Source organism: Carassius auratus, chromosome 34 (genome assembly GCF_003368295.1).
Source record: "Carassius auratus strain Wakin chromosome 34, ASM336829v1, whole genome shotgun sequence".
In the NCBI taxonomy this organism is placed as follows: domain Eukaryota; kingdom Metazoa; phylum Chordata; class Actinopteri; order Cypriniformes; family Cyprinidae; genus Carassius; species Carassius auratus.
Window position 1 is genome coordinate 20,873,575 of NC_039276.1, and position 25,340 is coordinate 20,898,914.

Consider the following 25,340-nt stretch of genomic DNA (forward strand, 5'->3'; position numbering starts at 1 on the left):
AGTTATTTGAATGGGAGTGTTTTAAAAGCTTGATCAAGTAAATTTTAACTGTGTACGAACAGCAAAGGAAACCGTTTGTGTCCAGAGAAACTGGCACCGAGATTCAGATCGCCATCACTGTGTCCCCCTAACTACAGCAAAAGCTGCTATATCTGAAATAAGATAAATTTAACTCTATACAAACTGAGAGTTTAAGTGCCACATCGCAAAACCAACTGAAAGCGGTGTTGTTATTTGTACAGTGTTGAAATGAGCCGACATTTCATGTTACATGCTTAACTGTATTTGCAACAATGCAACGATTCATGTTCTAACGTTATCCACTAGAGTGTGTTTTGGTTGCCATAGTGACGACCGTGACCCGGATGCCTTAACGTACTTCCGGAGCAACTCTGAACTGTGCACGCGCAGCACACTTGTGTAAACAAACTCCGCGGTGTCGCTAAGCTAACGAAACCATTGCATTTACATTGAAGTCTATACTAAAGCCACTAGCCTCAAAGCTTAGCCGTTAGCATTACAATCCAGTGGATGAATAGTGTGTGTTTGGGCAACACTGATGTGATTTAACCATCTTTAAACATCTTAACTAACACTTGTTAGTCTCTTTCTCTTTATTGCTCTCTTTTCTCACTAAACCACTTATTTTTACTAGAAAGGGAAATACTAACTCACAATTATTAATTGTGACAAATTGAAATTTAATTGAAACATTAAATTTATTTTGAATCATTTGAAATTTCCCTCTCAGATCATTTCATATGATCTATTATTTCTATTATTCTCTTTTGGGCCTAATTATTTTAGGAATGAATAAGCCTTGAACTTTGGAAGTTTAAGTAAACTTATTCTTCCTAATTTATTTATTACCCATCTGAATATATGCTATTCAGACCTTTACTTATTTGAATGCGTTTTACCCCTCTTCCTGTTTTGGTTATACACTTAACCACTATTGTTTTACGTATTGATTTCCTCTTTTTAATTTCATTTATGCATATTTTGCCCATTTATTATTTTTTTTAATTTTACTTTTTCTTACCATTTCTTTACTTTGTGTATCCTAGCCTGGGAACGACACACCTGAGCCCTAAAAGGAGATATGGTTATCCCTCACTACGAGTTCAAATAAATTAGAAAGACAACTCTCTTTCACTTAAAATTTATTTTGTTTGATTAGTTGTGCAGCAACTAACACAATGCTCTCCTTGTAGTTGAGATAACCGCTACTGAGACTTACCATCTCTGTCCTCTCTCTCCTTTACTTTCCTCTTCTCTTTTTACATTTGTAGGACATGTAAGAACCATCAATCAATTCTAAGTGAATTAAATACACAATCGTGCCAAAGACGACGAATCATCCTTATGGAGTTTGATTGTAATTAAACCTCTCCCTTGTTCTTCCTAACCTCCCTACATTTGAAAACGCAATCCAAATTTTAGCATCTCATCCAACGTTGAGATCAATTTAATAGAGATATGTGTTGAACAACTGTCGCCTTCGCAGCCTCCCCGGTTCGCAGCCTCAATCCTGTCAGACTAAGAAAAGAGATATCAGAATTATTATTGTATTCTTTAGTCCAAGACAAGAATTATAATAATATTGTTTACCGTTTTGATAACGTTGAATTGGAGAAATAATAATTTTCCTCATTTGAAAAACAGAAATTTTGCTTGTCATTTAATTTGTTTTTCACCTCTTTCTCTTCTTTCCTCTTCCTCATTAGAGTGAAAAAAAGTCTTCGCATCTCTAGTCTACTTAGACCCCCTGAGACCAACACAGTCGTCGCCACATTTCACTAGTGGTTCACAATCACTGATACAACACTTAGTTGTCCGACCACACATAGGCTTTTACTCCACACAGATCTGTGTCAGTCTCTCTTCTCCCCAGCGTGCCAACATGCCGCAGACTGCAGACCCCATTTCCCATGGGGAAGATGTGAATATTTGGCTGAGAGGCATGACAGACAGCCTCACTCCAAAGACATTTGAACTGTTATTATTTTTAATAATAATCCTAATCCTGAGAAGATTCCTGACACAAGATTCAAGCCAGAACAACAACCACGAGGAGCTAGTCAAGATCACGAGCTCACTAAGCTATGCCTATACAACCCAGCTGAAACTGAGCGACAAGCACATCACCCACCTTCAAGAGGAGCTGACACGTGCTCAACGTCGCATAGACAAGCTGGAAGTGAAAGTTCAAGATCAACTCAAAGCACCCAGCGAGAGGGAGCAGGAAACAACGGAACAAGTTATGAAGCTCCAAGCAGCCCTGGCAGCAGCTCAGCTCGGCCAGCAACATACTACGGCTGCTCAGAAAGACCTGGTAAACAGACTCCAGTATGCCGAACAGCTACTAGAGAAAGCCAAGCTAGACATCAGAAACAAGAATTCTGAAATCAGTGCTTTGAAAGACCACCTAGAAAGGTACAGAACTGAAACGGACAATCTGACCCAACAACTAGACGATACCAACGATGAGCTCTACATGGTCAGAAAAGAACTCCAAAATGCTTACAAGCACAAACAAGAGCCAAGGAAAGAGAAACCTCTCTTAGCCTCATCACTGCTGAGCAGAGCAGAGTCCCACGTCCAAGAAATGGCATATGATGAAAGGAGCGAAGGGCCACAACACAAAACCTCACCTGCCTTCGCCACACAACCCTTTCCTGCCAACAAAAGAAAACCTCCCGTCCAAGGACTTGGAGCTGAACACGGGATGACCATCAAAGACCTCAACAAGCTGTCTAAAAACATCAGCAGGTTCAACCCGAACTCCATAGAGAGCCCCGACATCCAAGCTTACCTGCGAGATATCGAATTTCACCTGGAAGTGAGACCTCATGTGACTGACAGAGACTGGTTATACCTCCTTAGAGCCACGTCCAGTCCCGAGGTACGAAACTTTCTAGATCGACAGCCCAGTCAAACCAAGTCAAACTACCAGCGACTTCGTGAGGTCCTGATTAAAGAGTTTACAGACCCAGAGTCTGAACATGGACTGTTAACTGCCTTGGAAACCAAACAAGGTCGTCAAGAGACTCCACAAGCTTATTACAACCGACTCCGACAAGCCTACTTTGGTGCACACAACAACCCTGACCTTGAAGAGGATGTGAACTTCAAAACCCTCTTCCTAAAGAATCTGCACCCTGGAGTCAGTCACCATCTAGGTGTCATGGCCTGTCCGAACTCCATGACCATCCAACAGTTGCGTGACCTAACACAGAAGGTCTATAACAGGCAGAAGTTGGCCTCAAAGAAAGGTAACAGAACCTCCACACTCTTGAACTCTGTCAACAAAGACTCAAGCCTTGCACTGGACGACACCCAGTGGCATCACAACACCAGAGTCTTCCATCAAGACCACAGAGAACGGCCAACTGTTGATGAAAAATCTGAGGTACTAAAGGACATCACCTCAGTCACTAACAAAATGTCAAATGAACTCCAACTCCAAGTACCACATTCCCTGTCTGTGCAACAGCAACCTCCAGAGCACAGAAGGTCAGAAAGTCTGCTACAGCCAGAAGGCATCACAAGAAGAATGCAACATAGGAGACAAAGTTTTGCAACCCAGCTTCACACAGCCATGCCAAACTGCCTCAGACTGTCTGCTAAATAACTTCCTGCCTTGCTGGACTGACCCCTCATTAGACCATGGACACGCCCTCATCCAAGCCAAGGATGCAGAGAGCCAGTCTTAGGTGACATGCTAGAAAAAGGGGGAGACAACACAGACTTGAACAGATCTGACCACACATGCACTACACCAGTAACACACACAACATTACCTACACCCAGAGGTAAACACATCTACTGATAACACAGTCAACAAACATATTCTTCCCACAGGTAGAATATCCAACTTTTAGTGTAACAAAGTTACACATACCCACCATGAAGAAACGTGCAGCCATCCTCACAATAGGTAGAACACCTGACACTAAGTTAAGGTTCACGACACACTAGCTGCACCTGACATCCTAGCTCAATAGTAGTTGTAACCCATGCTAGGAAAACCCACAGCAGCTTTGTTTTGTTTTGTTCTTCTTTTACCTATCCTTCTCCTTCCCCTCTTTCCTGAGTAGGTGAAGCGCCTAGACACCCTGCGAGGGTCGAAGGTCTGATATTAGGATTGACTCGCAACACCTAATATCCGCCAGCCACTCTAAACTGAATGGAAGCCAGAGAGCTCCATGCATGATAGGTCAATTCGTTGAATTGAAAATGAAATTACTAGAAAACTAACGGTAAACGTGTAAAGACAACCTAGAAGAACCAAACAAAGTTAACCACAAATTTGATTGATGAATCAGAATAAAACAACAATTTCCAAGACGATCTAAACTATCCTCAATGTGCTAAACTACATTGACTAATTGAACTTAACCACGTGCACCTAAATAACCTGATGCCTGCACCAGTACAGTAACTGTCATGGAGGTGTTGTCTTGCTGTTTGCTGTGTTTGTCTGCTTCTTCTGCCTTTGTTTCTCCAGCGATCGACGATGTCTTCACCTAAACACCTCGCCGATTGAAAGGGGGATATATGTAACAGAAATGAGTCGAACCAGACAAATTAAAGAGTCTATCAAAGCTGTATGCATTGAAACACGAGCTGAATTCCTCAGGAAGTCATAAATCAGTTCTAGTGCCACAAGAACCAAGCAATATGACCAACCACTTGTTCACACAACAGCTTTCAACACTAACACCACTAGAACAATTATTTACAATTTCAATTCGAAGAAGAGAAATTTGGTGTCAAATTTGTTGTTCGTAATTTAAATGCAACGCTGGACATTATGTTAAACCATGAGTTAAACACTTCTATTGACTCCCCCCCCCACCTAGCAGAACCAGACTGAAATTCCTAAGGGGGGGGGGGGGGGGGCGGAGCTTTAAACCTCTGTCTCTACAGAACATCCATATGTCAGAGAATGACAAAGAAACTGTCTTTTGTACATATATATGGACCAGAATGAACTCAAAAAGACTTATAAATGAATCATTCCATCGCATCACTCCATATTCATTTATGTGGAACCCACACATTTGACTATCATGTTATAATCACTTATTGTGTATGTTTTTTTTTATGACTATGGCATAGCTTAACGATTTATAATTGTGTTTGGTATGTGTGTGATCGAATCTTCTTGCTTGAATTAGCCCTGACAATAATTTATTTGTCCCATGTATTGTATTCGTGTTATAGGAATCATGTCCAAAATTAGACCCTGCGAGGCAGGAAAATTCGGACCACATGCTTGGTAAGATAAACAAATGATTTATGATACCCCCGAGCCAAGACAATATCTGATTGGTCAAGACAGCATTTGAGGTGTGGCCAACAGGCCACTTTAAATACCTAGGATATCGTAAAATCTTTGCTTTTAGTCTGCTTTTAGTGTCTGCTTCTAGTCTCTAGCTATGCTTCGGCTAGCTTGTAGCATCTAGCCATGCGGTTAGTCATCATTGTTCTTTGAGCGCAGTTGCAGCGTGCTACAGCCTGCACGCCTGCTGCTACTTAGCCACGATGAGAAGGAACACAACCTTATCTCGTCAAACTTTATTTATTTTCTTTTCCGTTTGAGAGTTTCGTGTTCTGAGTTAAGTTTTGTAACATCGAGTCTCCGACGCCTGACCTCGGGTGCCCGTTCAACTTCAACCAGCCCACACGACTCTGCACTTTCAGCCAACGCCCAACAACCACGGGCTTCCCAAGACGTCACTTCAGCCACTACTGAACTTCCAGCCAATCAGCGACACCGGGATACCCCTTTCAACAGGAGTCCCTTTCACAGGAAACGTAGGCAACGTATCCCCAGATATTTGTTGTGCTGGAGTATCTAATATAATTTTAGTCACATTGAGGAACTCAATGCGAGGGCTAATTACGTGATTGATGGTTGTTCATGTCTATGCAATTTAACGTATTGCTGTAAACTTGGGATTCCATATTTCCATTCTCTTAAACTCATCTTTCCCTAACTTTTGATCTTCCTGCAACTTTTGTGAATGTGTGAGTGCATGCGTTTATGTGTTAGATTAGTTTATATGTCTTAGATGTATCTAATAAAGCCTTATTCATATTGAAAAGAGAAGTATCTTGTGTTGATGTCTTAAACTGCCGATCTTGTTACTGTGCTAATTGATAGTGTTTCACTTTAGTTTGGATATTAGTATCCAGCGCAGATTTGATGTTAAACAGCTCGTTCACTGAACCGCAGGGCGTCTCCGTGACCAGCCGTGAAACAGTGATTCTGTTCAAATTCCCTTTAAAATCTTAAATGATTCCCTTTGAGCTAAATTGACCTGTTTACCTTACATGGGTAAGCATTTCATCTGAATACCCTGTCTTAAGCAAGGCAAGCATACTGTTGCTTATTACTTTTACAACTACATACAAATGTGAAGTTGGGTTCTCAGTTCTCACAAAAATAAAGACAAAATACAGGAATAGACTGAATGCTGCACCTGATATGCGTGTTGCACTCTCCTCATGTACACCAAACTGGAATGTAATTCTAAAAAACAAGCAGGCCCACCTCTCCCATTAGCCTGGTAAACTGCCTTGATTTGGTGAAACTGATGATAAGGACTGGTGCACTTAAACATTACTCTTCTTCTGCCTGACCAACATAAAAATAAAAATAAACTTTAAAAAGCATGTTTTTGATAGCTCTGAAGGTTCATATTACTATTGTTCTAAAGATTGTTTGCATTCATATTTTTGTTTTGAGAAGAAAAAATGAGAGCCTGTCATACTGTGCACTTTATAAAATGTGTATATAGTGGACGCATAAAAAAGTTCTCAAAAAATATTTCAGTAAGAAATTTGTTCATATTATTCTGGTAGATGTGCAAAGCATTGAATTGTTATATGAAAGGCATCCATTGATTCCATCTGGTTTTATTGATGATAGGAAGAAAAATAAATGATTAACTGCCCTATTTTGCACTTTGTCTCATTAAGTATAAATTGTGTACACTGTAATGATGAGAATATGAAAACAATGAGATGCCCTGTCAACTCTTCCTTTCTCATTTCACCTCTGCATTTTACTTATTGTCAACAACAGGTAAATAAAAAATAATTGTGCTTTGTCAAATAGCTGTATCTCTTTTAAATAGTTAAGTGGAAGCTTAACTGACCTTAAAAATTGTCATACATATTTTGTTAATGCATAAATTCTCTTTGTGATATATGAACTATATGGGCCTAATGTTTATTGGGTCACAAGGATTTATCGACTTTAAAATGTGGGTCCCCAGAAAAAAAGTTTGGGAAACACTGGTCTAGAGCAGCAGGGTTTCATTTTTTTTTTTTTTTTTTACTCTCAAAGCTGTGATTCCCATTCACGTCAATTATATGACTGACAAACTGCAACAGTTTGAGTTAAAAATCTTGGTTTGTGTTCAACTGAAGAAACAAAGCCACCTACATCTTGGGTGTCATGGTGTTAAGCAGATAAACATCAACTTTTGTTTTTGTGGCTCAGTGGTAGAGCATTGCATTAGCAGTGCAAAAGGTTATGGGTTCGATTCCCAGAGAACACACATACTGGTAAAATGTATAGCCTGAACGCACTGTAAGTCGCTTTGGATAAAAGTGTCAGCTAAATGCATGAATAATATAGTTTATATTTTGCATCAACATGAACAATCAAGCCATTGAAATGTGATATATAGCTTATATTCAGGGGTGGTAAAAGTACTCAAAAGTTATACTCAAGTAAAAGTAGATGTATCTTAATAAAAAATTACTCCAGTAAAAGTAGAAAGTCCTCCATTCAAACATCACTTGAGTAAAAGTACAAAAGTATCCGATACTTAACATACTTAAGTACCGGAAGTAAAAAGTACATATTCAAATTAACTCTAAATATCAATAATTAAGCAGAACAGTTGTTTTGGTAGTGATATGCAATGTTTTAATTGAACAAATGATGAGATTAGATACTGCAATAAAGAATTTGTTAGATTTACAATCAAAAGAGACAATGAAGCACCTTATCGCAGTATAGGGGTTGAACTTCCAATAGACATGTTCGATAACATTATAGCTGCATCAAACAGAAGATGTGCAAAATACAAGGTAATACTGTTTCAGAATATCGATGAGGAATAATGAAATTTTTCTTGATTATTTTCATTATCGATTAGTTGTTGCAGTCCTAAAAATATATATTATTTGTCTACACAACTATTTGTCATGGTAAATAAATTAAGTAAGTCAACATTTGAGCAACTAGGCAGGATTTGTTATGAAAACCTGGCAGCCCTGATCTGAACGCACGTGCTGGAGATATACTTCTAATTACAGTAGTGTCTTTCTTATCTTCTTAACGGCTGAAATGTCTTTTTTGCCTGCCATGGGTGAATGAAATTTCAGTAGGGCTGTGGAAAAAATCGAATGCAATTTCCATGAGCATCTCATCAGTAAAGACGCTCCTGTAATTAGAAGTATCATTGCGGGATCATTGCGGGCAGCATACTCAAGTAAAGTACAGATCCCCGAAAAAAATACTTATATGTAACAAAGTATTTTTACTTCGTTACTTACCACCACTGCTTATATTGCTTTAAATTTGATGTAAATGTGTGTGTGTGTGTGTGTGTATATATATATATATATATATATATATATATATATATATATATATATACACAGTACAGACCAAAAGTTTGGACACAACTTTTCATTCAAAGAGTTTTCTTTATTTTCATGACTATGAAAATTGTAGAGTTACACTGAAGGCCTCAGGGGCTATTTGACCAAGAAGGAGAGTGATGGGGTGCTGCGCCAGATGGCCTGGCCTCCACAGTCACCGGACTTGAACCCAATCGAGATGGTTTAGGGGTGAGCTGGACCGCAGACAGAAGGCAAAAGGCCCAACAAGAGCTAAGCATCACACGGGGAACTTCTTCAATACTGCTGGAAGACCATTTCAGGTGACTACCTCTTGAAGCTCATTAAGAGAATGCCAAGAGTGTGCAAAGCAGTAATCAAAGCAAAAGGTGGCTACTTTGAAGAACCTAGAATATTACATATTTTCAGTTGTTTCACACTTTTTTGTCATGTATATAATTCCATATATAATTCCACATGTGTTAAATCATAGTTTTGATGCCGTCAGTGTGAATCTACAGTTTTCATAGTCATGAAAATAAAGCAAACTCTTTGAATGAGAAGGTGTGTCCAAAATAAAAAGAGATCATAAATAAAGCCTAAAGAGTGAGCTTAAAAAAAACAAAAAAAACACATATATATATATATACAACGATATACAAAAACGATTGGCACGTGGTCTAAATGGGTTGTCTCTATTCTCTTAATGAGTAATGGGTGTTTTTGGGAGTAACGTGCAATAAACCAATCAGAGTCTCATCTTCCATTCCCTTTAAGAGCCAGTTGCACTCGTGCCATGACGGATTTGCTATTTACACAGTGGAATTTGGCAAGTGCAAAGACAGAACACGTCTCCGAGATGAAACGGAGCTGTTTGTGTGCGAGCAAATAGATAGCCTAATTCGATGCAATGACTCTCGATTGCGATGACAATCCATTATGGCAATTAGCCTACAAAATCATAATGCATTGCAATCCTTTAATTTTTAATATTTGGCATGCTTGTGTGCTGCTGTGCATGCCTGTGTTTATAAATTAGCAGCGTGTATGCACGTTGCAGAACCGCCTATATTAACACACTCTTTAAATAACAAAGAAAAAACATTGCGCCAGACTTTAGACAAGGTTTGAGTTGGTCTATGGCGCAGTCTATTTTCAGCTCCTTAAAATAGCAATGCATCAAGCACTGCATCTGAAAACACCTCTTTGTTAGACCATCACGCCCATGAATGCACAAATGGGCACAAATTAATTTGCTAATTAAATGACGTGCTGTGCCTCGTGTCACATTGCGCCGGGTGTATGATAGGGCTCTAAATGTGTTTTACAAAAAAAAAAAAAAATGCTTAAATGTCTCTTCATTTACGTTGACCAAAACGAGATGAAACTAAATGTTATAACGTTATTTCGTCTCATTTAGTCACATTATTATAAGGTGCGTTCTGTCACGTGCGGTGATACAGGAACGAGAAGAGATCCAAGTGCAGGTATGATTCTTTATTAAGGGTAATCCAAACGGGTAAACAAGCCAGGCAGGGTCAAAACCAGAAGATCCAAAACAAAACATAAACCAGACACGAACACAAGGCAAGGCAAGGCAAGAATGACGGACATGAAATAACTTATACATTAAACAAGGACTCCGTAACAAAGACAGAAACAAACCAGGTATTTATAGACAGGTGCAGACGATGTAAGTGGGAACAGCTGAATACAATGAACAGTGACGAGAAGGGGAAGTGAGACCTTTAGTGGACACCCAGGGATACACAGACCAGACACTGAGACATTACCCCCCTCTAAGGAGCAGCTTCCAGATAAGAAAACTAGAGGAACAGACACCAGAAGTGGAAACACAAAACAGGAAGACCAGGAGGGAGGAGGACCGGAGGAGGTTCAGGGGGAGGGATGGAGGGCCAGACTAACTGAGGGGAACAGACAGAAACATAACAGAACCCAAGTACACAAAACAGAAGTCCATAAGGAACATCATGTGGTGCCCACCAGGGCGGAGCAGAAGACCACCACAGCCTTGTGGTCAAAGCTGGAGCCCTCCAGGGCGGAGCGGAAGACCACCACAACTGTGTGGTCAGGGCGGAAGCCCCCCAGGGCGGAGTGGATGACCACCACATCCTCGTGGTCGCCGCCAGAGTCCCCCAGGGCGGAGCGGACAACCACCACGTCCTCGTGGTCGACATCGGAGTCCCCCAGGACGGAGCAGATGACCAACACGTCCCCGTGGTTGAGGCCGGAGTCCCCCAGGACGGAGCAGCAGACCACCCAGTGACTTGACTTGGCTCTGGAGGGTCATCGGTGACTGGCCCTGGCTCTGGAGGGTCATCGGTGACTGGCCCTGGCTCTGGAGGGTACACAAACACTTGACTTGACTCTGGAGGGTCCACTGGCACCTGACTTGACTCTGGAGGGTCCACTGGCACCTGACTTGACTCCGGAGGGTCCGCTGGAACCTGACTCGACTACGGAGAGTCCACCGGAACCTGACTCGACTCATCGGTGACTGGCCCTGGCTCTGGAGGGTCCACAAACACCTGACTCGACTCCGGAGGGTCCGCTGGAAACTGCCTCGACTCCGGAGAGTCCACTGGTACCTGACTCGACTCCGGAGAGTCCACGGGAATCTGACTCGACTCCGGAGAGTTCACGGGAACATGACTCGACTCCGGAGAGTTCACGGGAACATGAGTCGACTCCGGAGAGTCCACTGGAACATGACTCGACTCTGGAGAGTTCACGGGAACATGACTCGACTCCGAAGAGTCCACCGGAACCTGACTTGACTCTGGAGAGTTCACGGGAACCTCGACTCGACTCCAGAGAGTCCACCGGTACCTGACTCGACTTCAGAGAGTCCACGGGAATCTGACTCAACTCTGGAGAGTTCACAGGAACATGACTCGACTCTGGAGAGTTCACGGGAACCTGACTAGACTCTGGACTGTCTGTGGAGACCTGAGGCGCCTCGACTTCGGGCACTGCCTCTGGAACGGTCTCGAGCACCGCCTCGGGAACGGCCTCGGGCACTGCATCGGGAATGGCCTCGGGCAACGCCTCGGCATCGTGCACCACCTCGGCCTCCGGAACAGCATCGGGCACCGCCTCGGCCTCTGGAACAGCATCAGGCACCGCCTCGGCATCGGGCACTACCTCGGCCTCCGGAACAGCATCGGGCACCGCCTCGGCCTCCGGAACAGCATCAGTCACCTCCTCGGTCTCTGGAACAGCATTGGGCACCGCCTCAGCCTCCGGAACGGCATTGAGCACCGCCTCAGCATCGGGCACCACCTCGGCCTCCGGAACAGCCTCGGGCACCGCCTCGGTCACTGCATCGGGCACCGCCTCGGGGACGGCAGCGGCCCGCTCGGTAACGTCCTCCTGGACGGCAGCGGCCCACTCGGGTACGTTCTCCAGGCTTTGAGGAACGGTAGACGCCTGTCTCCTCGTCCTCCGCCCTTTATGATGGCGCTTTGGTGGCACCTTGACTGGCGACTCAGTCGGGCGTTGAGTCGGACATCTTGTGCTGTGGTGCTGGGTTGGTGGCCATCTTGTGCTGTGGCTCTAAGCTGGCGACCATCTTGTGCTATGGTGTTAGGCTGGCGGCCATCTTGGGCTGTGGCGCTAGGCTGGCGGCCATCTTGGGTTGTGGCGCTGGACTGGCGGCCATCTTGTACTGTGGCGCTGGACTGGTGGCCATCTTGTACTGTGGCGCTGGACTGGCGGCCATCTTGTACTGTGGCGCTGGACCGGTGGCCAATTTGGGCATTGGCGCTGGGTTAGCGGCCCTCTTGTGCTGTGGCGCTGGGCTGACAGTTATCTTGTGCTGTGGTGCTGGATTGGTGGCCATCTTGGGTTGTGGCGCTGGCTCAGTAGCTTTGACGTGAACAGTCTTGGGAACTTCTAGGATCTGTGACAGCATGGAGAAACACTCTAAGAATGAGTCAGCGGCCATCTTGAGCGTCGACGCTGAGCTGGTGTCCATCTGGTACTGTGGTGTGAGGCTGGCTTCCATCTTGCCTCGTGGTGCGGGGTTGGTGGCCATGCACCGCAGCGGCGCTGGGTTAGCGGCCATCTTGTGCTGTGGCGCGGGGCTGGCGGCCATCTTGTGTTGTGGTACTGGGCTGGCGACCACTTGGTGCTGTGGCGCTGGGCTGGCGGCCATCTTGGGTTGTGGCGCTGTGCAGGCATCCATCCTGCCTCTTGGCGCGGACCTAGCGGCCATCATGGGCAGTGGCGCCACCATGACGGGCGTGCGCTTCTTCTCACCTCTCCGTCCACCATGGTGAGATTGTGGCTCTGACCCATTCCACAGGAGCCCCAGGTCAAAAGGAAGCCATGGTTGAGAGCGATGGTGAGTCTCCTCTCGACCACTCCCTCCTCGGCGACCTCCCCTGGTCCCCCGGAAAACCACCAGGCGAGTTCCCTCAAAACCGCCTCTCTCCCGCTCTGTGGCTGGGGATGAGACATGGACAGACATACTGCTGGTTCTTGTGTTGACGGAGTCCTTCTGTCACGTGCGGTGATACAGGAACGAGAAGAGATCCAAGTGCAGGTATGATTCTTTATTAAGGGTAATCCAAACGGGTAAACAAGCCAGGCAGGGTCAAAACCAGAAGATCCAAAACAAAACATAAACCAGACACGAACACAAGGCAAGGCAAGGCAAGAATGACGGACATGAAATAACTTATACATTAAACAAGGACTCCGTAACAAAGACAGAAACAAACCAGGTATTTATAGACAGGTGCAGATAATGTAAGTGGGAACAGTTGAATAAAATTAACAGTGACGAGAAGGGGAAGTGAGACCTCTAGTGGACACCCAGGGATACACAGACCAGACACTGTGACACGTTCGACTAGAAGCAGGCTACAGATGGTGATCAACAAGAGCCGCTACTTGCAGTCAGGGGCGGAGTACAACGCCATATTTTCAAGAATAAAGATATATATATATATATATATATATATATATATATATATATATATATATATTGTGACATGCGTCCCGAGCGCTCGTCAGCGTCGCCCTGGCAACACACGGGAATCACCGGCACGAGCTCATCACGGGCTGAGCGGCCGCACCTGCAGCTCATCAAGCGGAGCCTTCTTAAGCAGAGGAGGAAGACAGAGTGGTGAGGAATGTCTCCCAACTAGGACGCTAACCCTTTCCTCCTCTGTTACAGAGAGCAGCGTGTGACCGTCAGCCCCACTAAGGAGAGCACAGCACGGGATCCACCACTCAGGACACAGCGAGCACGAGGGACTTGAAGCGCCACAGGAGAGCACCGCCTTCACCAAGAGCACTATTTTACTTAATAAATCCACCCTTCGGGGACTTTCTCTGTCCATCGGTTGTCGTGTAGTTCCTCACCCCGCCACACTGGTGGAGAATGCAGGCAAGAGTGTGAGCTGGACACCGACAACCGACCCCTGAGGAAACCGTTAAAGCCACCCGTTTGTTTTTTTTTGTTTTCCTTTTTCCCCTGTCATTTGTATCTGCTCTGTTTTCACAGGCGGCCGCTCCTCCCCCGGCATGGAAGAACTGCTCAAACACCTCACCGAGGTGAGCATCCGCCAGCAACAAATAGTGGAGCACATGGCCTCACGTCAAGGAGACGCCGAACGTGAGCTCGCCGCCCTCCGCGCCGCCGCCCACCGCACGCCGCTGCCTGACCCCCGTGTCCAAGCCGTCCAGCTGATGCCACGAATGACGTCGCATGACGACGTGGAGATGTACCTTCGGATGTTTGAGGCCACCGCAGTCCGGGAGGCGTGGCCCGAGGACGAGTGGGCCCGACTCCTCGCGCCGCTGCTGACCGGGGAAGCGCAGCGGGTGTATTTCACCATGACGGCCGAGAGAAGCCAGAACTATGGAGAGGTGAAAAAGGAGATCCTGAGCCGAGTAGGCCTTTCCCCAATCTGTGCGGCGCAGCAGTTCCATGACTGGGAATATCGAGCTCGACAGCCCGCTCGCGCCCAGGCGGCCGAACTATCCCGGTTGGCCCAACATTGGCTGTTGACCGGGGGTCCCTCCGCACACCAGGTAGCTGAGCGTGTGGTGATCGACCGGTTCCTCCGCGCCCTCCCCCGCGCGTTGAGGCAGGCGGCTGGCATGAGGAACCCCACCGATCTCGACGGGCTCGTGGAGGCCATTGAGCTGGCGGAGGCCGCCCAACACCGGGAGATAGGGGAGCGAGCGCCGCCTTTTCCCCGAAGGGTGGTCCAGGAGCGACGCTCGCCGGAGGGCACCCAGCGACCCGTGAGCAGGCCTGCGGTTCCCGGCCCCCAGGACGAGCCAATGCCCACCGAGCCGCCGCGTTCCCCAGGACGGACATGGCTAGCAGGCTGTTCAGTCCACGGTCCAGCGCCGAAAGCACCACGGGCCAAGGTGCGCATCAACGGCCGGCCATTCGTCGCCGTCCTCGACTCGGGCAGCGGGGTAAGCCTGATACAACCGACTGTCCTTCCACCCCGAACAGGCTCCAGAGCCCGGCTGGCGATAACGTGCGTGCACGGGGACACCAGGCATGTGCCGGCTCGGCGAGTGACCATCACCGGGGTTCGATCAGCTCCTCACCTCCAGCACACAGCCTGCTAGCCCGGCCGGGAACCGCCGACGCCGGAGTCCAGCAAGGCGCCCTCGACGAGGCCCCGCGCTGCTGACGTCGGACAGCCCTCGAGGAGGTGAGTCCCCCTCCCAAAACTCTAACCTGTTCTTCGATGTCTTCCAGCAGATAGCGGGAGGGGGGACGCTCGCCAAAGAGCAGCGTGGGGACGAGCGCCTCAAGCATTGCTGGACTCAAGTGCGGGTGGCGGAAGGAGAGGATCTACAACCAGCTCCCCACCCCACACCCCACTTCATCATCCAAAACGGCCTGCTCTATTATGTCGGCCAGCGGAGGGGGGAGGAAAAGACGCTGTTGGTGGTGCCGCGGAGCAAAGTCCCGGCGGTCTTGGAACTCGCCCACGCCCACCCGATGGCTGGCCACCTCGGCGCCCAAAACACTGTGCAACGGATCCGGGACCGCTTCCACTGGCCAGGACTGGAGGCGGATGTCAAGCGGTACTGCCAAGCGTGCCCGACGTGCCAACGGACCTCGCCACATACTCCTCCCCCCAGCCCGCTGATCCCGCTGCCGATCATTGAGGTGCCTTTCGAGCGCATCGGGATGGACCTGGTGGGGCCGCTGCCGAAGTCCGCCCGGGGGCATGAACATATCCTGGTTATCGTGGATTATGCCACCCGCTACCCAGAGGCCATTCCCCTCTGCAAGGCCACCGCCAAAAACATCGCCCAGGAGCTCTTCCTACTGAGTAGTCGGGTTGGCCTACCAGCGGAGATCCTGACCGACCAGGGCACCCCTTTCATGTCCCGGATCATGGCTGACCTCTGCAAACTCCTCAAAGTCCGACAGATCCGGACCAGCGTATACCATCCGCAAACCGATGGGCTCGTGGAACGCTTTAACCAGACCCTCAAACAGATGCTGCGGCGTGTCGTGGCCGAGGACCGACGCGACTGGGACCAGATGATCCCGTATGTACTGTTCGGGGTCCGGGAGGTACCCCAGGCGTCCACCGGCTTCACGCCCTTCGAGCTCCTCTTCGGCCGCCAGCCCCGAGGGCTCCTAGATGTCGCCCGGGAAGCCTGGGAACAACAGCCTGTGGTATGTCGGACCACCGTCGAGCACGTCAAGGCCATGAGAGAGCGGATCGACAGGGTCATGCCATTGGTCCGGGAGCATCTGACCAAGGCCCAGCAAGACCAGCAGCGCCTCTTCAATCGGGCTGCCCAACCCCGGGAGTTCCAGCCGGGAGATCACGTCATGGTACTGGTCCCCACCTCAGCCTGTAAGTTCCTTGCCCGCTGGCAGGGCCCATATACGGTCACCGAACGGGTGGGACCCATCACCTACAAAGTGCGCCAACCCGGTCGCCGAAGGGAAGAACAGCTCTATCATATAAACCTGTTGAAGCGCTGGGTGGGGACCGGACCCCAGCTCTCGGCCCTCGCCGCCACCTCTCCCGTGGTTGTGGACATGGATCCCCATCTCTCCGCAGCCCAGAAGACGGAACTGCAGCACCTGCTCGGTCAGTTCTCGGATGTGTTCTCCCCTCGGCCAGGGCGGACGACCGTCATCCAGCACGAAGTCCGAACACCACCAGGAGTCATCGTCCGGCAGCGGCCCTATCGTGTCCCGGAGGCTCGGCGACACGCAATTGAGACAGAGGTGCAGGAGATGTTGAAGTTGGGGGTAATTGAGCCCTCGCGGAGTCCATGGTCCAGCCCCATCGTCATGGTCCCGAAGCCCGACGGCACCCTAAGGTTTTGCAACGACTTCCGCCGCCTAAATGAGGTCTCTGAATTCGATGGCTACCCCATGCCCCGCGTCGATGAGCTCCTGGATCGACTAGGAAGGGCCCGGTTCATCTCGACTCTCGACCTCACCAAAGGGTATTGGCAAGTCCCCCTGTCTAAGGATGCCAAGCCTAAGACAGCCTTCTCAACCCCCAGTGGCCACTGGCAGTACCGGGTCCTTCCCTTCGGCCTGCACGGGGCCCCCGCCACATTCCAGAGGCTCATGGATGTCCTGCTGAGGCCCCATATGGCCTACGCCGCGGCCTACATCGACGACGTGGTCATCCATTCAGAGACCTGGGGGGAACATTTAGAGCAGCTCCGGAGGGTGCTGCTGGACCTCCGCCTGGCGGGGCTCACCGCCAACCCCCGGAAATGTCACCTGGCGCTCTCCGAAGCCAAGTACCTGGGCTTCTGCGTGGGACGTGGCCTCATCCGCCCCCAGGAAAAGAAGGTGACAGCTATCCTCTCGGCACCGCGGCCCTCTACCAAGACCCAGGTACGAGCCTTTTTGGGGTTGGCAGGATACTACCGATGTTTTATCCCTAACTTCTCCTCCTTAGCCTCTCCCCTGACAGATCTGACCAGGAAGGGGCAACCGGAGAAGATAGCATGGAGTCTAGAAGCGGAAGAGGCGTTCCAGCAGGTGAAGTCAGCCCTCACCACGGAGCCAGTCCTGCGAGCCCCCGACTTCAACTGCCCCTTCCTGGTGCAAACCGACGCCTCGGACACCGGGTTGGGAGCCGTTCTCTCCCAGGTCCAGGACGGCGAGGAACACCCGGTGATCTTTATTAGCCGGAAGCTGACCCCGACCGAACAACGGTATGCCGCCGTGGAGAAGGAAGCACTGGCCGTCAAGTGGGCAGTCCTGGAGCTCCGCTATTACCTCCTCGGACGCCGGTTCACCCTGCTGACAGATCATGCGCCACTGCAGTGGATGGCCCGCGCAAAGGACACCAACCCCAGGGTAACCCGCTGGTTCCTTGCGCTCCAGGACTTCCACTTCACCATACAACATCGGGCGGGGACGGCCAACGCCAACGCGGACGGTCTCTCCAGGATAGGGGCAGCTTTCGCAGGTCTGTCAGGCTCCACTCCCCACCCTCCCCATATCTCCCCATTGTACCGCAGGCGCAGGTCGACGCTTGGGGGGGGGGAGTGTGACATGCGTCCCGAGCGCTCGTCAGTGTCGCCCTGGCAACACACGGGAATCACCGGCACGAACTCATCACGGGCTGAGCGGCCGCACCTGCAGCTCATCAAGCGGAGCCTTCTTAAGCAGAGGAGGAAGACAGAGTGGTGAGGAATGTCTCCCAACAAGGACGCTAACCCTTTCCTCCTCTGTTACAGAGAGCAGCGTGTGACCGTCAGCCCCACTAAGGAGAGCACAGCACGGGATCCACCACTCAGGACACAGCGAGCACGAGGGACTTGAAGCGCCACAGGAGAGCACCGCCTTCACCAAGAGCACTATTTTACTTAATAAATCCACCCTTCGGGGACTTTCTCTGTCCATCGGTTGTCGTGTAGTTCCTCACCCCGCCACAATATATATATACTTTCTTGTATCAGTATTGTATAAATGTGACTCAATATAACTTCTAAAAACACAGATTTGTTGCCATTATTGGAACTGAAAAAGTTTGAATAACCTGAAACACATGTGATTGTTATCATGCCGTGAATATAGCCAATCGTGAAACAGCTGTGTCATCATCAGAGCTTCAGCAGTCACTCTGGAGATACTGCCGCAGCTGCTCTGGAAATGCGGCATTATTTAGATGACGACAACAAACAAATTTAGAAAGGGATCGATGTGTGTACTTCTAGCATGTTTGGTTGATAAAATAAATGTTGTAAATTCAAATCACAGGATTTTCGATGTGTGAAATAGATGTGTTTTTGAGTACAAGGTAACAGTAATACAAAAAGATAACCTTGTTATGGGCTTTTTAATGCCTACTACCAACCATCTCAAAACATAATCAACATAATCAGACAACACATAATAAAAAACTTAAAACCACTCAGAATATCATAGCAAACGTATTTTGTATAACCTAGCATTGTGGTGTTGAGTTTAGTTTCCTGAAGCATTTAAATACCATACAACAAAACATTCAAGTTGTCCTAGATGCGGCATGGCACTGCATTCTCTATCTGTCAGTAACTTCGAGTTATGTCGTGATGACATTAGGGGTCTAACTTGGAAGCCCAAACATTAAAGAGTTAAAGAGAAAACGGCAATGAGAATTGGCAAGTGGATTTTTTTGCACGTATATAAGTGCATTCACATTCAGGGTTACATACAACATAGAGACATTTCTTGTCCTGTGTGCCACCTAAAATTATGTCTGATAATTTATTTTGTCAAAAAGATACAAATATAGTTTCTGAATAAATACAAATTTGTTGCATAAAATACTTCAATGAATCAGAATTCAGAGCATCCTCTTAACAAATTGAACATGAGATGCAAATGAATGCCTATCAATGTAATTGATTGTTTTTATTTTTTATTTTTATTTATTTTTCTGCTTGAATTGCTCACAGTCACATGGACGACACACCATTCGCATCATGTCAAGTTTCTACAGATTATCTGATTTTAATTCATCACGTTCACTGTGTGTGATGATGATATTCATTTGATATAGAGTCCAATATTTCCAAAGCACCCCAGTATACCACTCTGCATCCACTATATGATCCATTGCTGACTGCAGACACTTTTTAATTGCAAAAAAAATGCCTACATGTGAATGAATATCAGTGCTTTGTTTTCCATTAGTAATGGGTGTGGCATACTGTCTGACTACATCAATAAACCCCACCCTCAAGACTGATTGACAGTTGACTGTGTTAGGCATTGGAAATGCAAGGACAAAGGCACTTCCATTTGAATTATGTATGGGTTGGAGCAGGACGCAGAAAACAGAATAGCAAATGTATTATTTTTTCTATTGCTATTCCAAAATGGCAAAATCTTATCTAGTAAGACAATGCAAATACACTTGCATTTGGACTTTGTGTTTCCATTTTAAATTTGGCCAACATGTTACAGAAATGCCAGATCTTTGGTAAAATGCAGAGAGTAAATGTTCATTTTAAGAGAACCACATATCAGTGAATAAAGGGAGGGAAGGAGCAAGTGTATGCGGGCAATGGCCTTCAGTGTGCTGAAGGGTGGCATAAATCAAACACACCAGATGAACGTGGCATGTTTTGCTCTAACAGCTCTCTGGGATTTCATTATGTAACTCGAAGGGCTCTTTGGATTCAAACAAAGACCTTATTCACTGCACTGAGACAGACAGAGGGATGAAATAATAATAATAATAACATGCAGTTACTAAAAGGTACAGTATGTTTTAATCTTTACGACCTATTTTTTGCTCAACTAAGAATAACACTTAACGAAAGCTATCACATCTAACTAATTGTCAGTTCATAGTCTAGCCCATTTCTCCAAAAGAAGTTGTTAGCTTTCCAATGTCTCTGTACAAAATTCAAATACATCCATGAGAGTCAGAAAATACAAACGTCTCTCTCTCTCTAAAAAACTGCTGAATTGTTGTATTCAACCTTCTTTAGCCTGCTGATATTAATGTGAATAAGATGCTTTCTAGAAGGAATAGCAGCCTGTAAAACATGAACTAACATTTAATATAGCGTCAATGGAGCTAATGTATTTTTTTTTTTTTTAAATGTTTGTATGCTGCCACTGTGTGTGTAATAAGCTAAGTGTACATGCATTGTGCACCCGCCTATAGGCGCATGTTACTAATTACTAACTTATTACTAAGAAAAAATATGGCGTCAGACTTTAAACCAGGTTTGAGTTGGTCTATGGTACAGTCTATTTTCAGTTTCTTCAAAATAGCAACACACCACTAATGCACCTGAAAACAGCTCTTTTTTAAGACACAAATGAATGCAAATGCATTTGCTATTTAAACAACGCGTTGCAGGATGGGAAAATGAGAACTGCTCAGGCTGAAACTAGCAAAAACAAAAATCAGAAAAGACAAATTTATTTGTGTGAAAATTTAAGTTTCCAACTAAAACAGAATAGTGGGGATGATGGAAAATTTGACCATACATTTCTGGGTAACCACACATACTACAGGTCCTTCTCAAAAAAATTGCATAAGTTCATTATTTTCCATAATGTAATGATAAAAATTAAACTTTCACATATTTTAGATTCATTGCACACCAACTGAAATATTTCAGGTCTTTTATTGTTTTAATACTGATGATTTTGGCATACAGCTCATGAAAACCCAAAATGCCTGTCTCAAAAAATTAGCATATTTCATCCGACCAATAAAAGAAAAGTGTTTTTAATACAATAAAAGTCAACCTTCAAATAATTATGTTCAGTTATGCACTCAATACTTGGTTGGGAATCCTTTTGCAGAAATGTCTGCTTCAATGCGGCGTGGCATGGAGGCAATCAACCTGTGGCACTGCTGAGGTGTTATGGATCCCAGGATGCTTCGATAGCGGCCTTAAGCTCATCCAGAGTGTTGGGTCTTGCGTCTCTCAACTTTCTCTTCACAATATTCCACAGATTCTCTATGGGGTTCAGGTCAGGAGAGTTGGCAGGCCAATTGAGCACAGTAATACCATGGTCAGTAAACCATTTACCAGTGGTTTTGGCACTGTGAGCAGGTGCCAGGTCGTGCTGAAAAATGAAATCTTCATCTCCATAAAGCTTTTCAGCAGATGGAAGCATGAATTGCTCCAAAATCTCCTGATAGCTAGCTGCATTGACCCTGCCCTTGATAAAACACAGTGGACCAACACCAGCAGCAGACATTGCACCCCAGACCATCACTGACTGTGGGTAATTGACACTGGACTTCAGGCATTTTGGCATTTCCTTCTCCCCAGTCTTCCTCCAGACTCTGGCACCTTGATTTCCGAATGACATGCAAAATTTGTCCAAAAGTCCAGTGCTGCTTCTCTGTAGCCCAGGTCAGGCACTTCTGCCGCTGTTTCTGGTTCAAAAGTGGCTTGACCTGGGGAATGCGGCACCTGTATCCCATTTCCTGCACACGCCTGTGCAAGGTGGCTCTGGATGTTTCTACTCCAGACTCAGTCCACTGCCTCCGCAGGTCCCCCAAGGTCTGGAATCGGTCCTTCTCCACAATCTTCCTCAGGGTCCGGACACCTCTTCTCGTTGTGCAGCGTTTTTTGCCACACTTTTTCCTTCCCACAGACTTCCCACTGAGGTGCCTTGATACAGCACTCTGGGAACAGCCTATTCGTTCAGAAATTTCTTTCTGTGTCTTACCCTCTCGCTTGAGGGTGTCAATGATGGCCTTCTGGACAGCAGTCAGGTCGGCAGTCTTACCCATGATTGCGGTTTTGAGTAATGAACCAGGCTGAGTTTTTAAATGCCTCAGGAATCTTTTGTACGTGTTTAGAGTTAATTAGTTGATTCAGATGATTAGGTTAATAGCTTGTTTAGAGAACTTTTTCATGATATGCTAATTTTTTGAGATAGGAATTTTGGGTTTTCAAGAGCTGTATGCCAAAATCATCAGTTTTAAAACAATAAAATACCTGAAATATTTCAGTTGGTGTGCAATGAATCTAAAATATATGAAAGTTTAATTTTTATCATTACATTATGGAAAATAATGAACTTTATCACAATATGCTAATTTTTTGAGAAGGACCTGTATTTATCCCATAAATAGATTAAATGCAACTTTCCACAGAAAATTCATTTTGAAAGAAATGTAACAGAAACGTCTATTTATATTTAAATGCGGGTTTGTATTGTTGAGATTGCCGTGGCAGCTGATTGGGTGCTGTGATTAATTAATCTTTGTCTATAGAGAAGCACACATGCTTACCCGTCCAGCCTGACATCTGGCAGACTCCTGTTAAGTGCAATCATGTCACTGGCCATAAGGTTGAACTGATTGATTTTAAAGAGCTCTTTCATCTTCTCCTGCTCTTCTTTGGGAATGACCACAGCCTTCCCCATTTCACCTGGCGCCTCATGGGTGCGGGACATCACCGCTAGAACACAGAAAGCAGGGTGACATATTTACTCCACACATTTCCTCTTATATCGGTTTGTTAGTGTCAGATATGACATCTAAAAATGTGCAGTTGTACATTCCTAAATTACCATGCCAATAATAATAGGTTGATCTTTTTTTTTAGTTTTTATGATCTTCATATTAAATCAAAATGAAATCAAAATGTATTTCCTGTCTTAATTCATATACAGTTGCAATCCAAATTATTCAACCCCCTTGACTTGCAAGACAATTTGCTGTGGAGGATAACATTTTATGAAATCAAGTTAACAAAGGCATCAGTAAAGTATTAGAGAAAGTTTGTTAATACACTGTTGAGTGATTCTGAGAATGGAACATTGATGAATCATGATAAAATTCAAACTGAATTGAAACTGAAACTCTAAACATTCATGTTCAAAATTATTCAACCCCCTTTGTGCAGAATCTTTTATTCTTTAAAAGTGTTTAGAAGCTTCTGTCACCTCTCTACTACAGTTTTGGCCCATTCCACACCTGAAAAAGCTTTCAGATCACTGATAATCTTTGGTTTTCACATTGGCACTGCTTTCTCCAAATTCAACCAGATATTTGAAATGAGAATTAAGCCTGGAGACTGAACAGGTCACTCAAGTACATTCTATGACTGATCCCTGAACCAATCAGTAGTAGATTTGGATGTGTACTTTGGTATGACTGGCCTGCAGGAAAGTCCATTGATCATCAGCTTCAGTCTTTGCACCAAAGGCATCACAATTCTTTTCAAAATGGCCTGACACTTTAAAGAATCCATGACGTCCTTCATACAGTCATGATTTCCACTTCCTTCTACAGTAAAGAAACCCCATAACAGGACTGATCCACCTCCAAGTTTGAGGATGGAGATGGTGTTCTTCTGCTTATGAGCTTTGCCTTTTTTGCAGCAGGCATACAGCTGATTCATGGGTCCAAAAAGTTCCAGTTTGGTCACATTACCCCATAAAAAATTCCTCCAAAACTCCACAGGTCCACACAAATGAATTTGATCAAGTTCAAGTTGTCTTTTGTTCTTCTTGATCAAGAGCGGTATTCATCAAGATGTCTCAACATGAAGGCCATACTTGTCTAGTGTTCTTCTTACATGCTGCTTTGAAATGGTTTTCCTCCTTGCATCGGGTCATCTTGCAAGTCTTTGGCTTAACATTGCAGATTTTTCTCAGTTGCTCTGATTAAACATTTTATGATATTGTGCTTTTTCTTCCACACCCTCAAAGGTTTTCTGGTAAAACACACTTTAAGCTAAGGAATAAGGCTGAGAACTGTGTCTCTAGGAATTTTAAATGTCTTAGCAATCTTAATATAGCCTTAGCCTTTCTAAAGTAATACAATATTTATTCTCTTTAGTTTTTGTGAGATCTTGTCACGCTGTCAGTCTCTTTTCCTGGGTGTTCCCTAGTGAGCTCACTTCTCCTTAGGCACTTCACCATAGGCACTTTAATTCCTCTAGTCTGGTCCTGTCTTCACAGTAATTGCACTCCAATTAAATCGCACAGGTGCTGACAATCCTTTGTCAATAGTCTCCCTATATATAGCTGTCCTTCTCTGTTGTTTGTATGGAGTCCTTACCCTTTGTGTGACTTATGTTCTCGTCTCCCGAGACTTCCCCTTACCTTCTTGTTCCTCCGAGTTCCCGTTTCATCCGGTTCCCTGTTTTGTTTTGTTGGTCTCCCAAGACTGTTTATTTTGTATTTCCCTTTTTGTACAATAAACCATACTTGCAATTCGATCCACCCTCTCCTTGTGTTTTCCTAAAACCCAACCACCACAGATCTCTGTTGACCTTTTTGCTACTCTACTTCAACACATGCATGGGCCAAACTGTATGTGTAAAGGCCCGTTCACACCAAGAACGATAACTACAAAGATAACTATAAAGATAACGATATTAGCGTACACACGATATAGCGTACACGAAACAATATTGTCTGTGTATTCTAAGCGGACGAGCGTCTGCTGCTTTAAATTCTCGCGCTCAGTAAAGCAGGATTGATTCTGATTGGTTGGCAATGTTTTTATCGTTCATCAGAAGAAAAAAAAATCGTTCTGAAAGTGATTCCAACAATATCGTTTCTCTGTGCCTTTATCGTTATAGTTGTGGTGGGGACTCCGCTATTCTTTAATATTGAAAACGATTTTTAGAACTATATCTTTATCGTTATCTTTATAGTTATCGTGCTTGATGTGAACGGGCCTTAACAGCTCAAGCTAATTCTGTTTTTAATAGAGTTTCTAAAA

At 45.8% G+C, this 25,340-nt stretch overlaps 1 protein-coding gene across 2 annotated transcripts in view; it reads right to left on the minus strand.

Moving 5' to 3' along the window:
* The window catches only part of LOC113053503 (polypeptide N-acetylgalactosaminyltransferase 13-like), a 109,681-nt gene that overhangs the window by 63,687 nt on the left and 20,654 nt on the right, over positions 1–25,340 (minus strand). For both annotated transcript variants that reach the window (XM_026218594.1, XM_026218593.1), the window contains exon 3: positions 22,896–23,064. In XM_026218594.1, the coding sequence (XP_026074379.1) occupies positions 22,896–23,064 (169 nt within the window). The remainder of the gene's footprint in view (positions 1–22,895; positions 23,065–25,340) is intronic.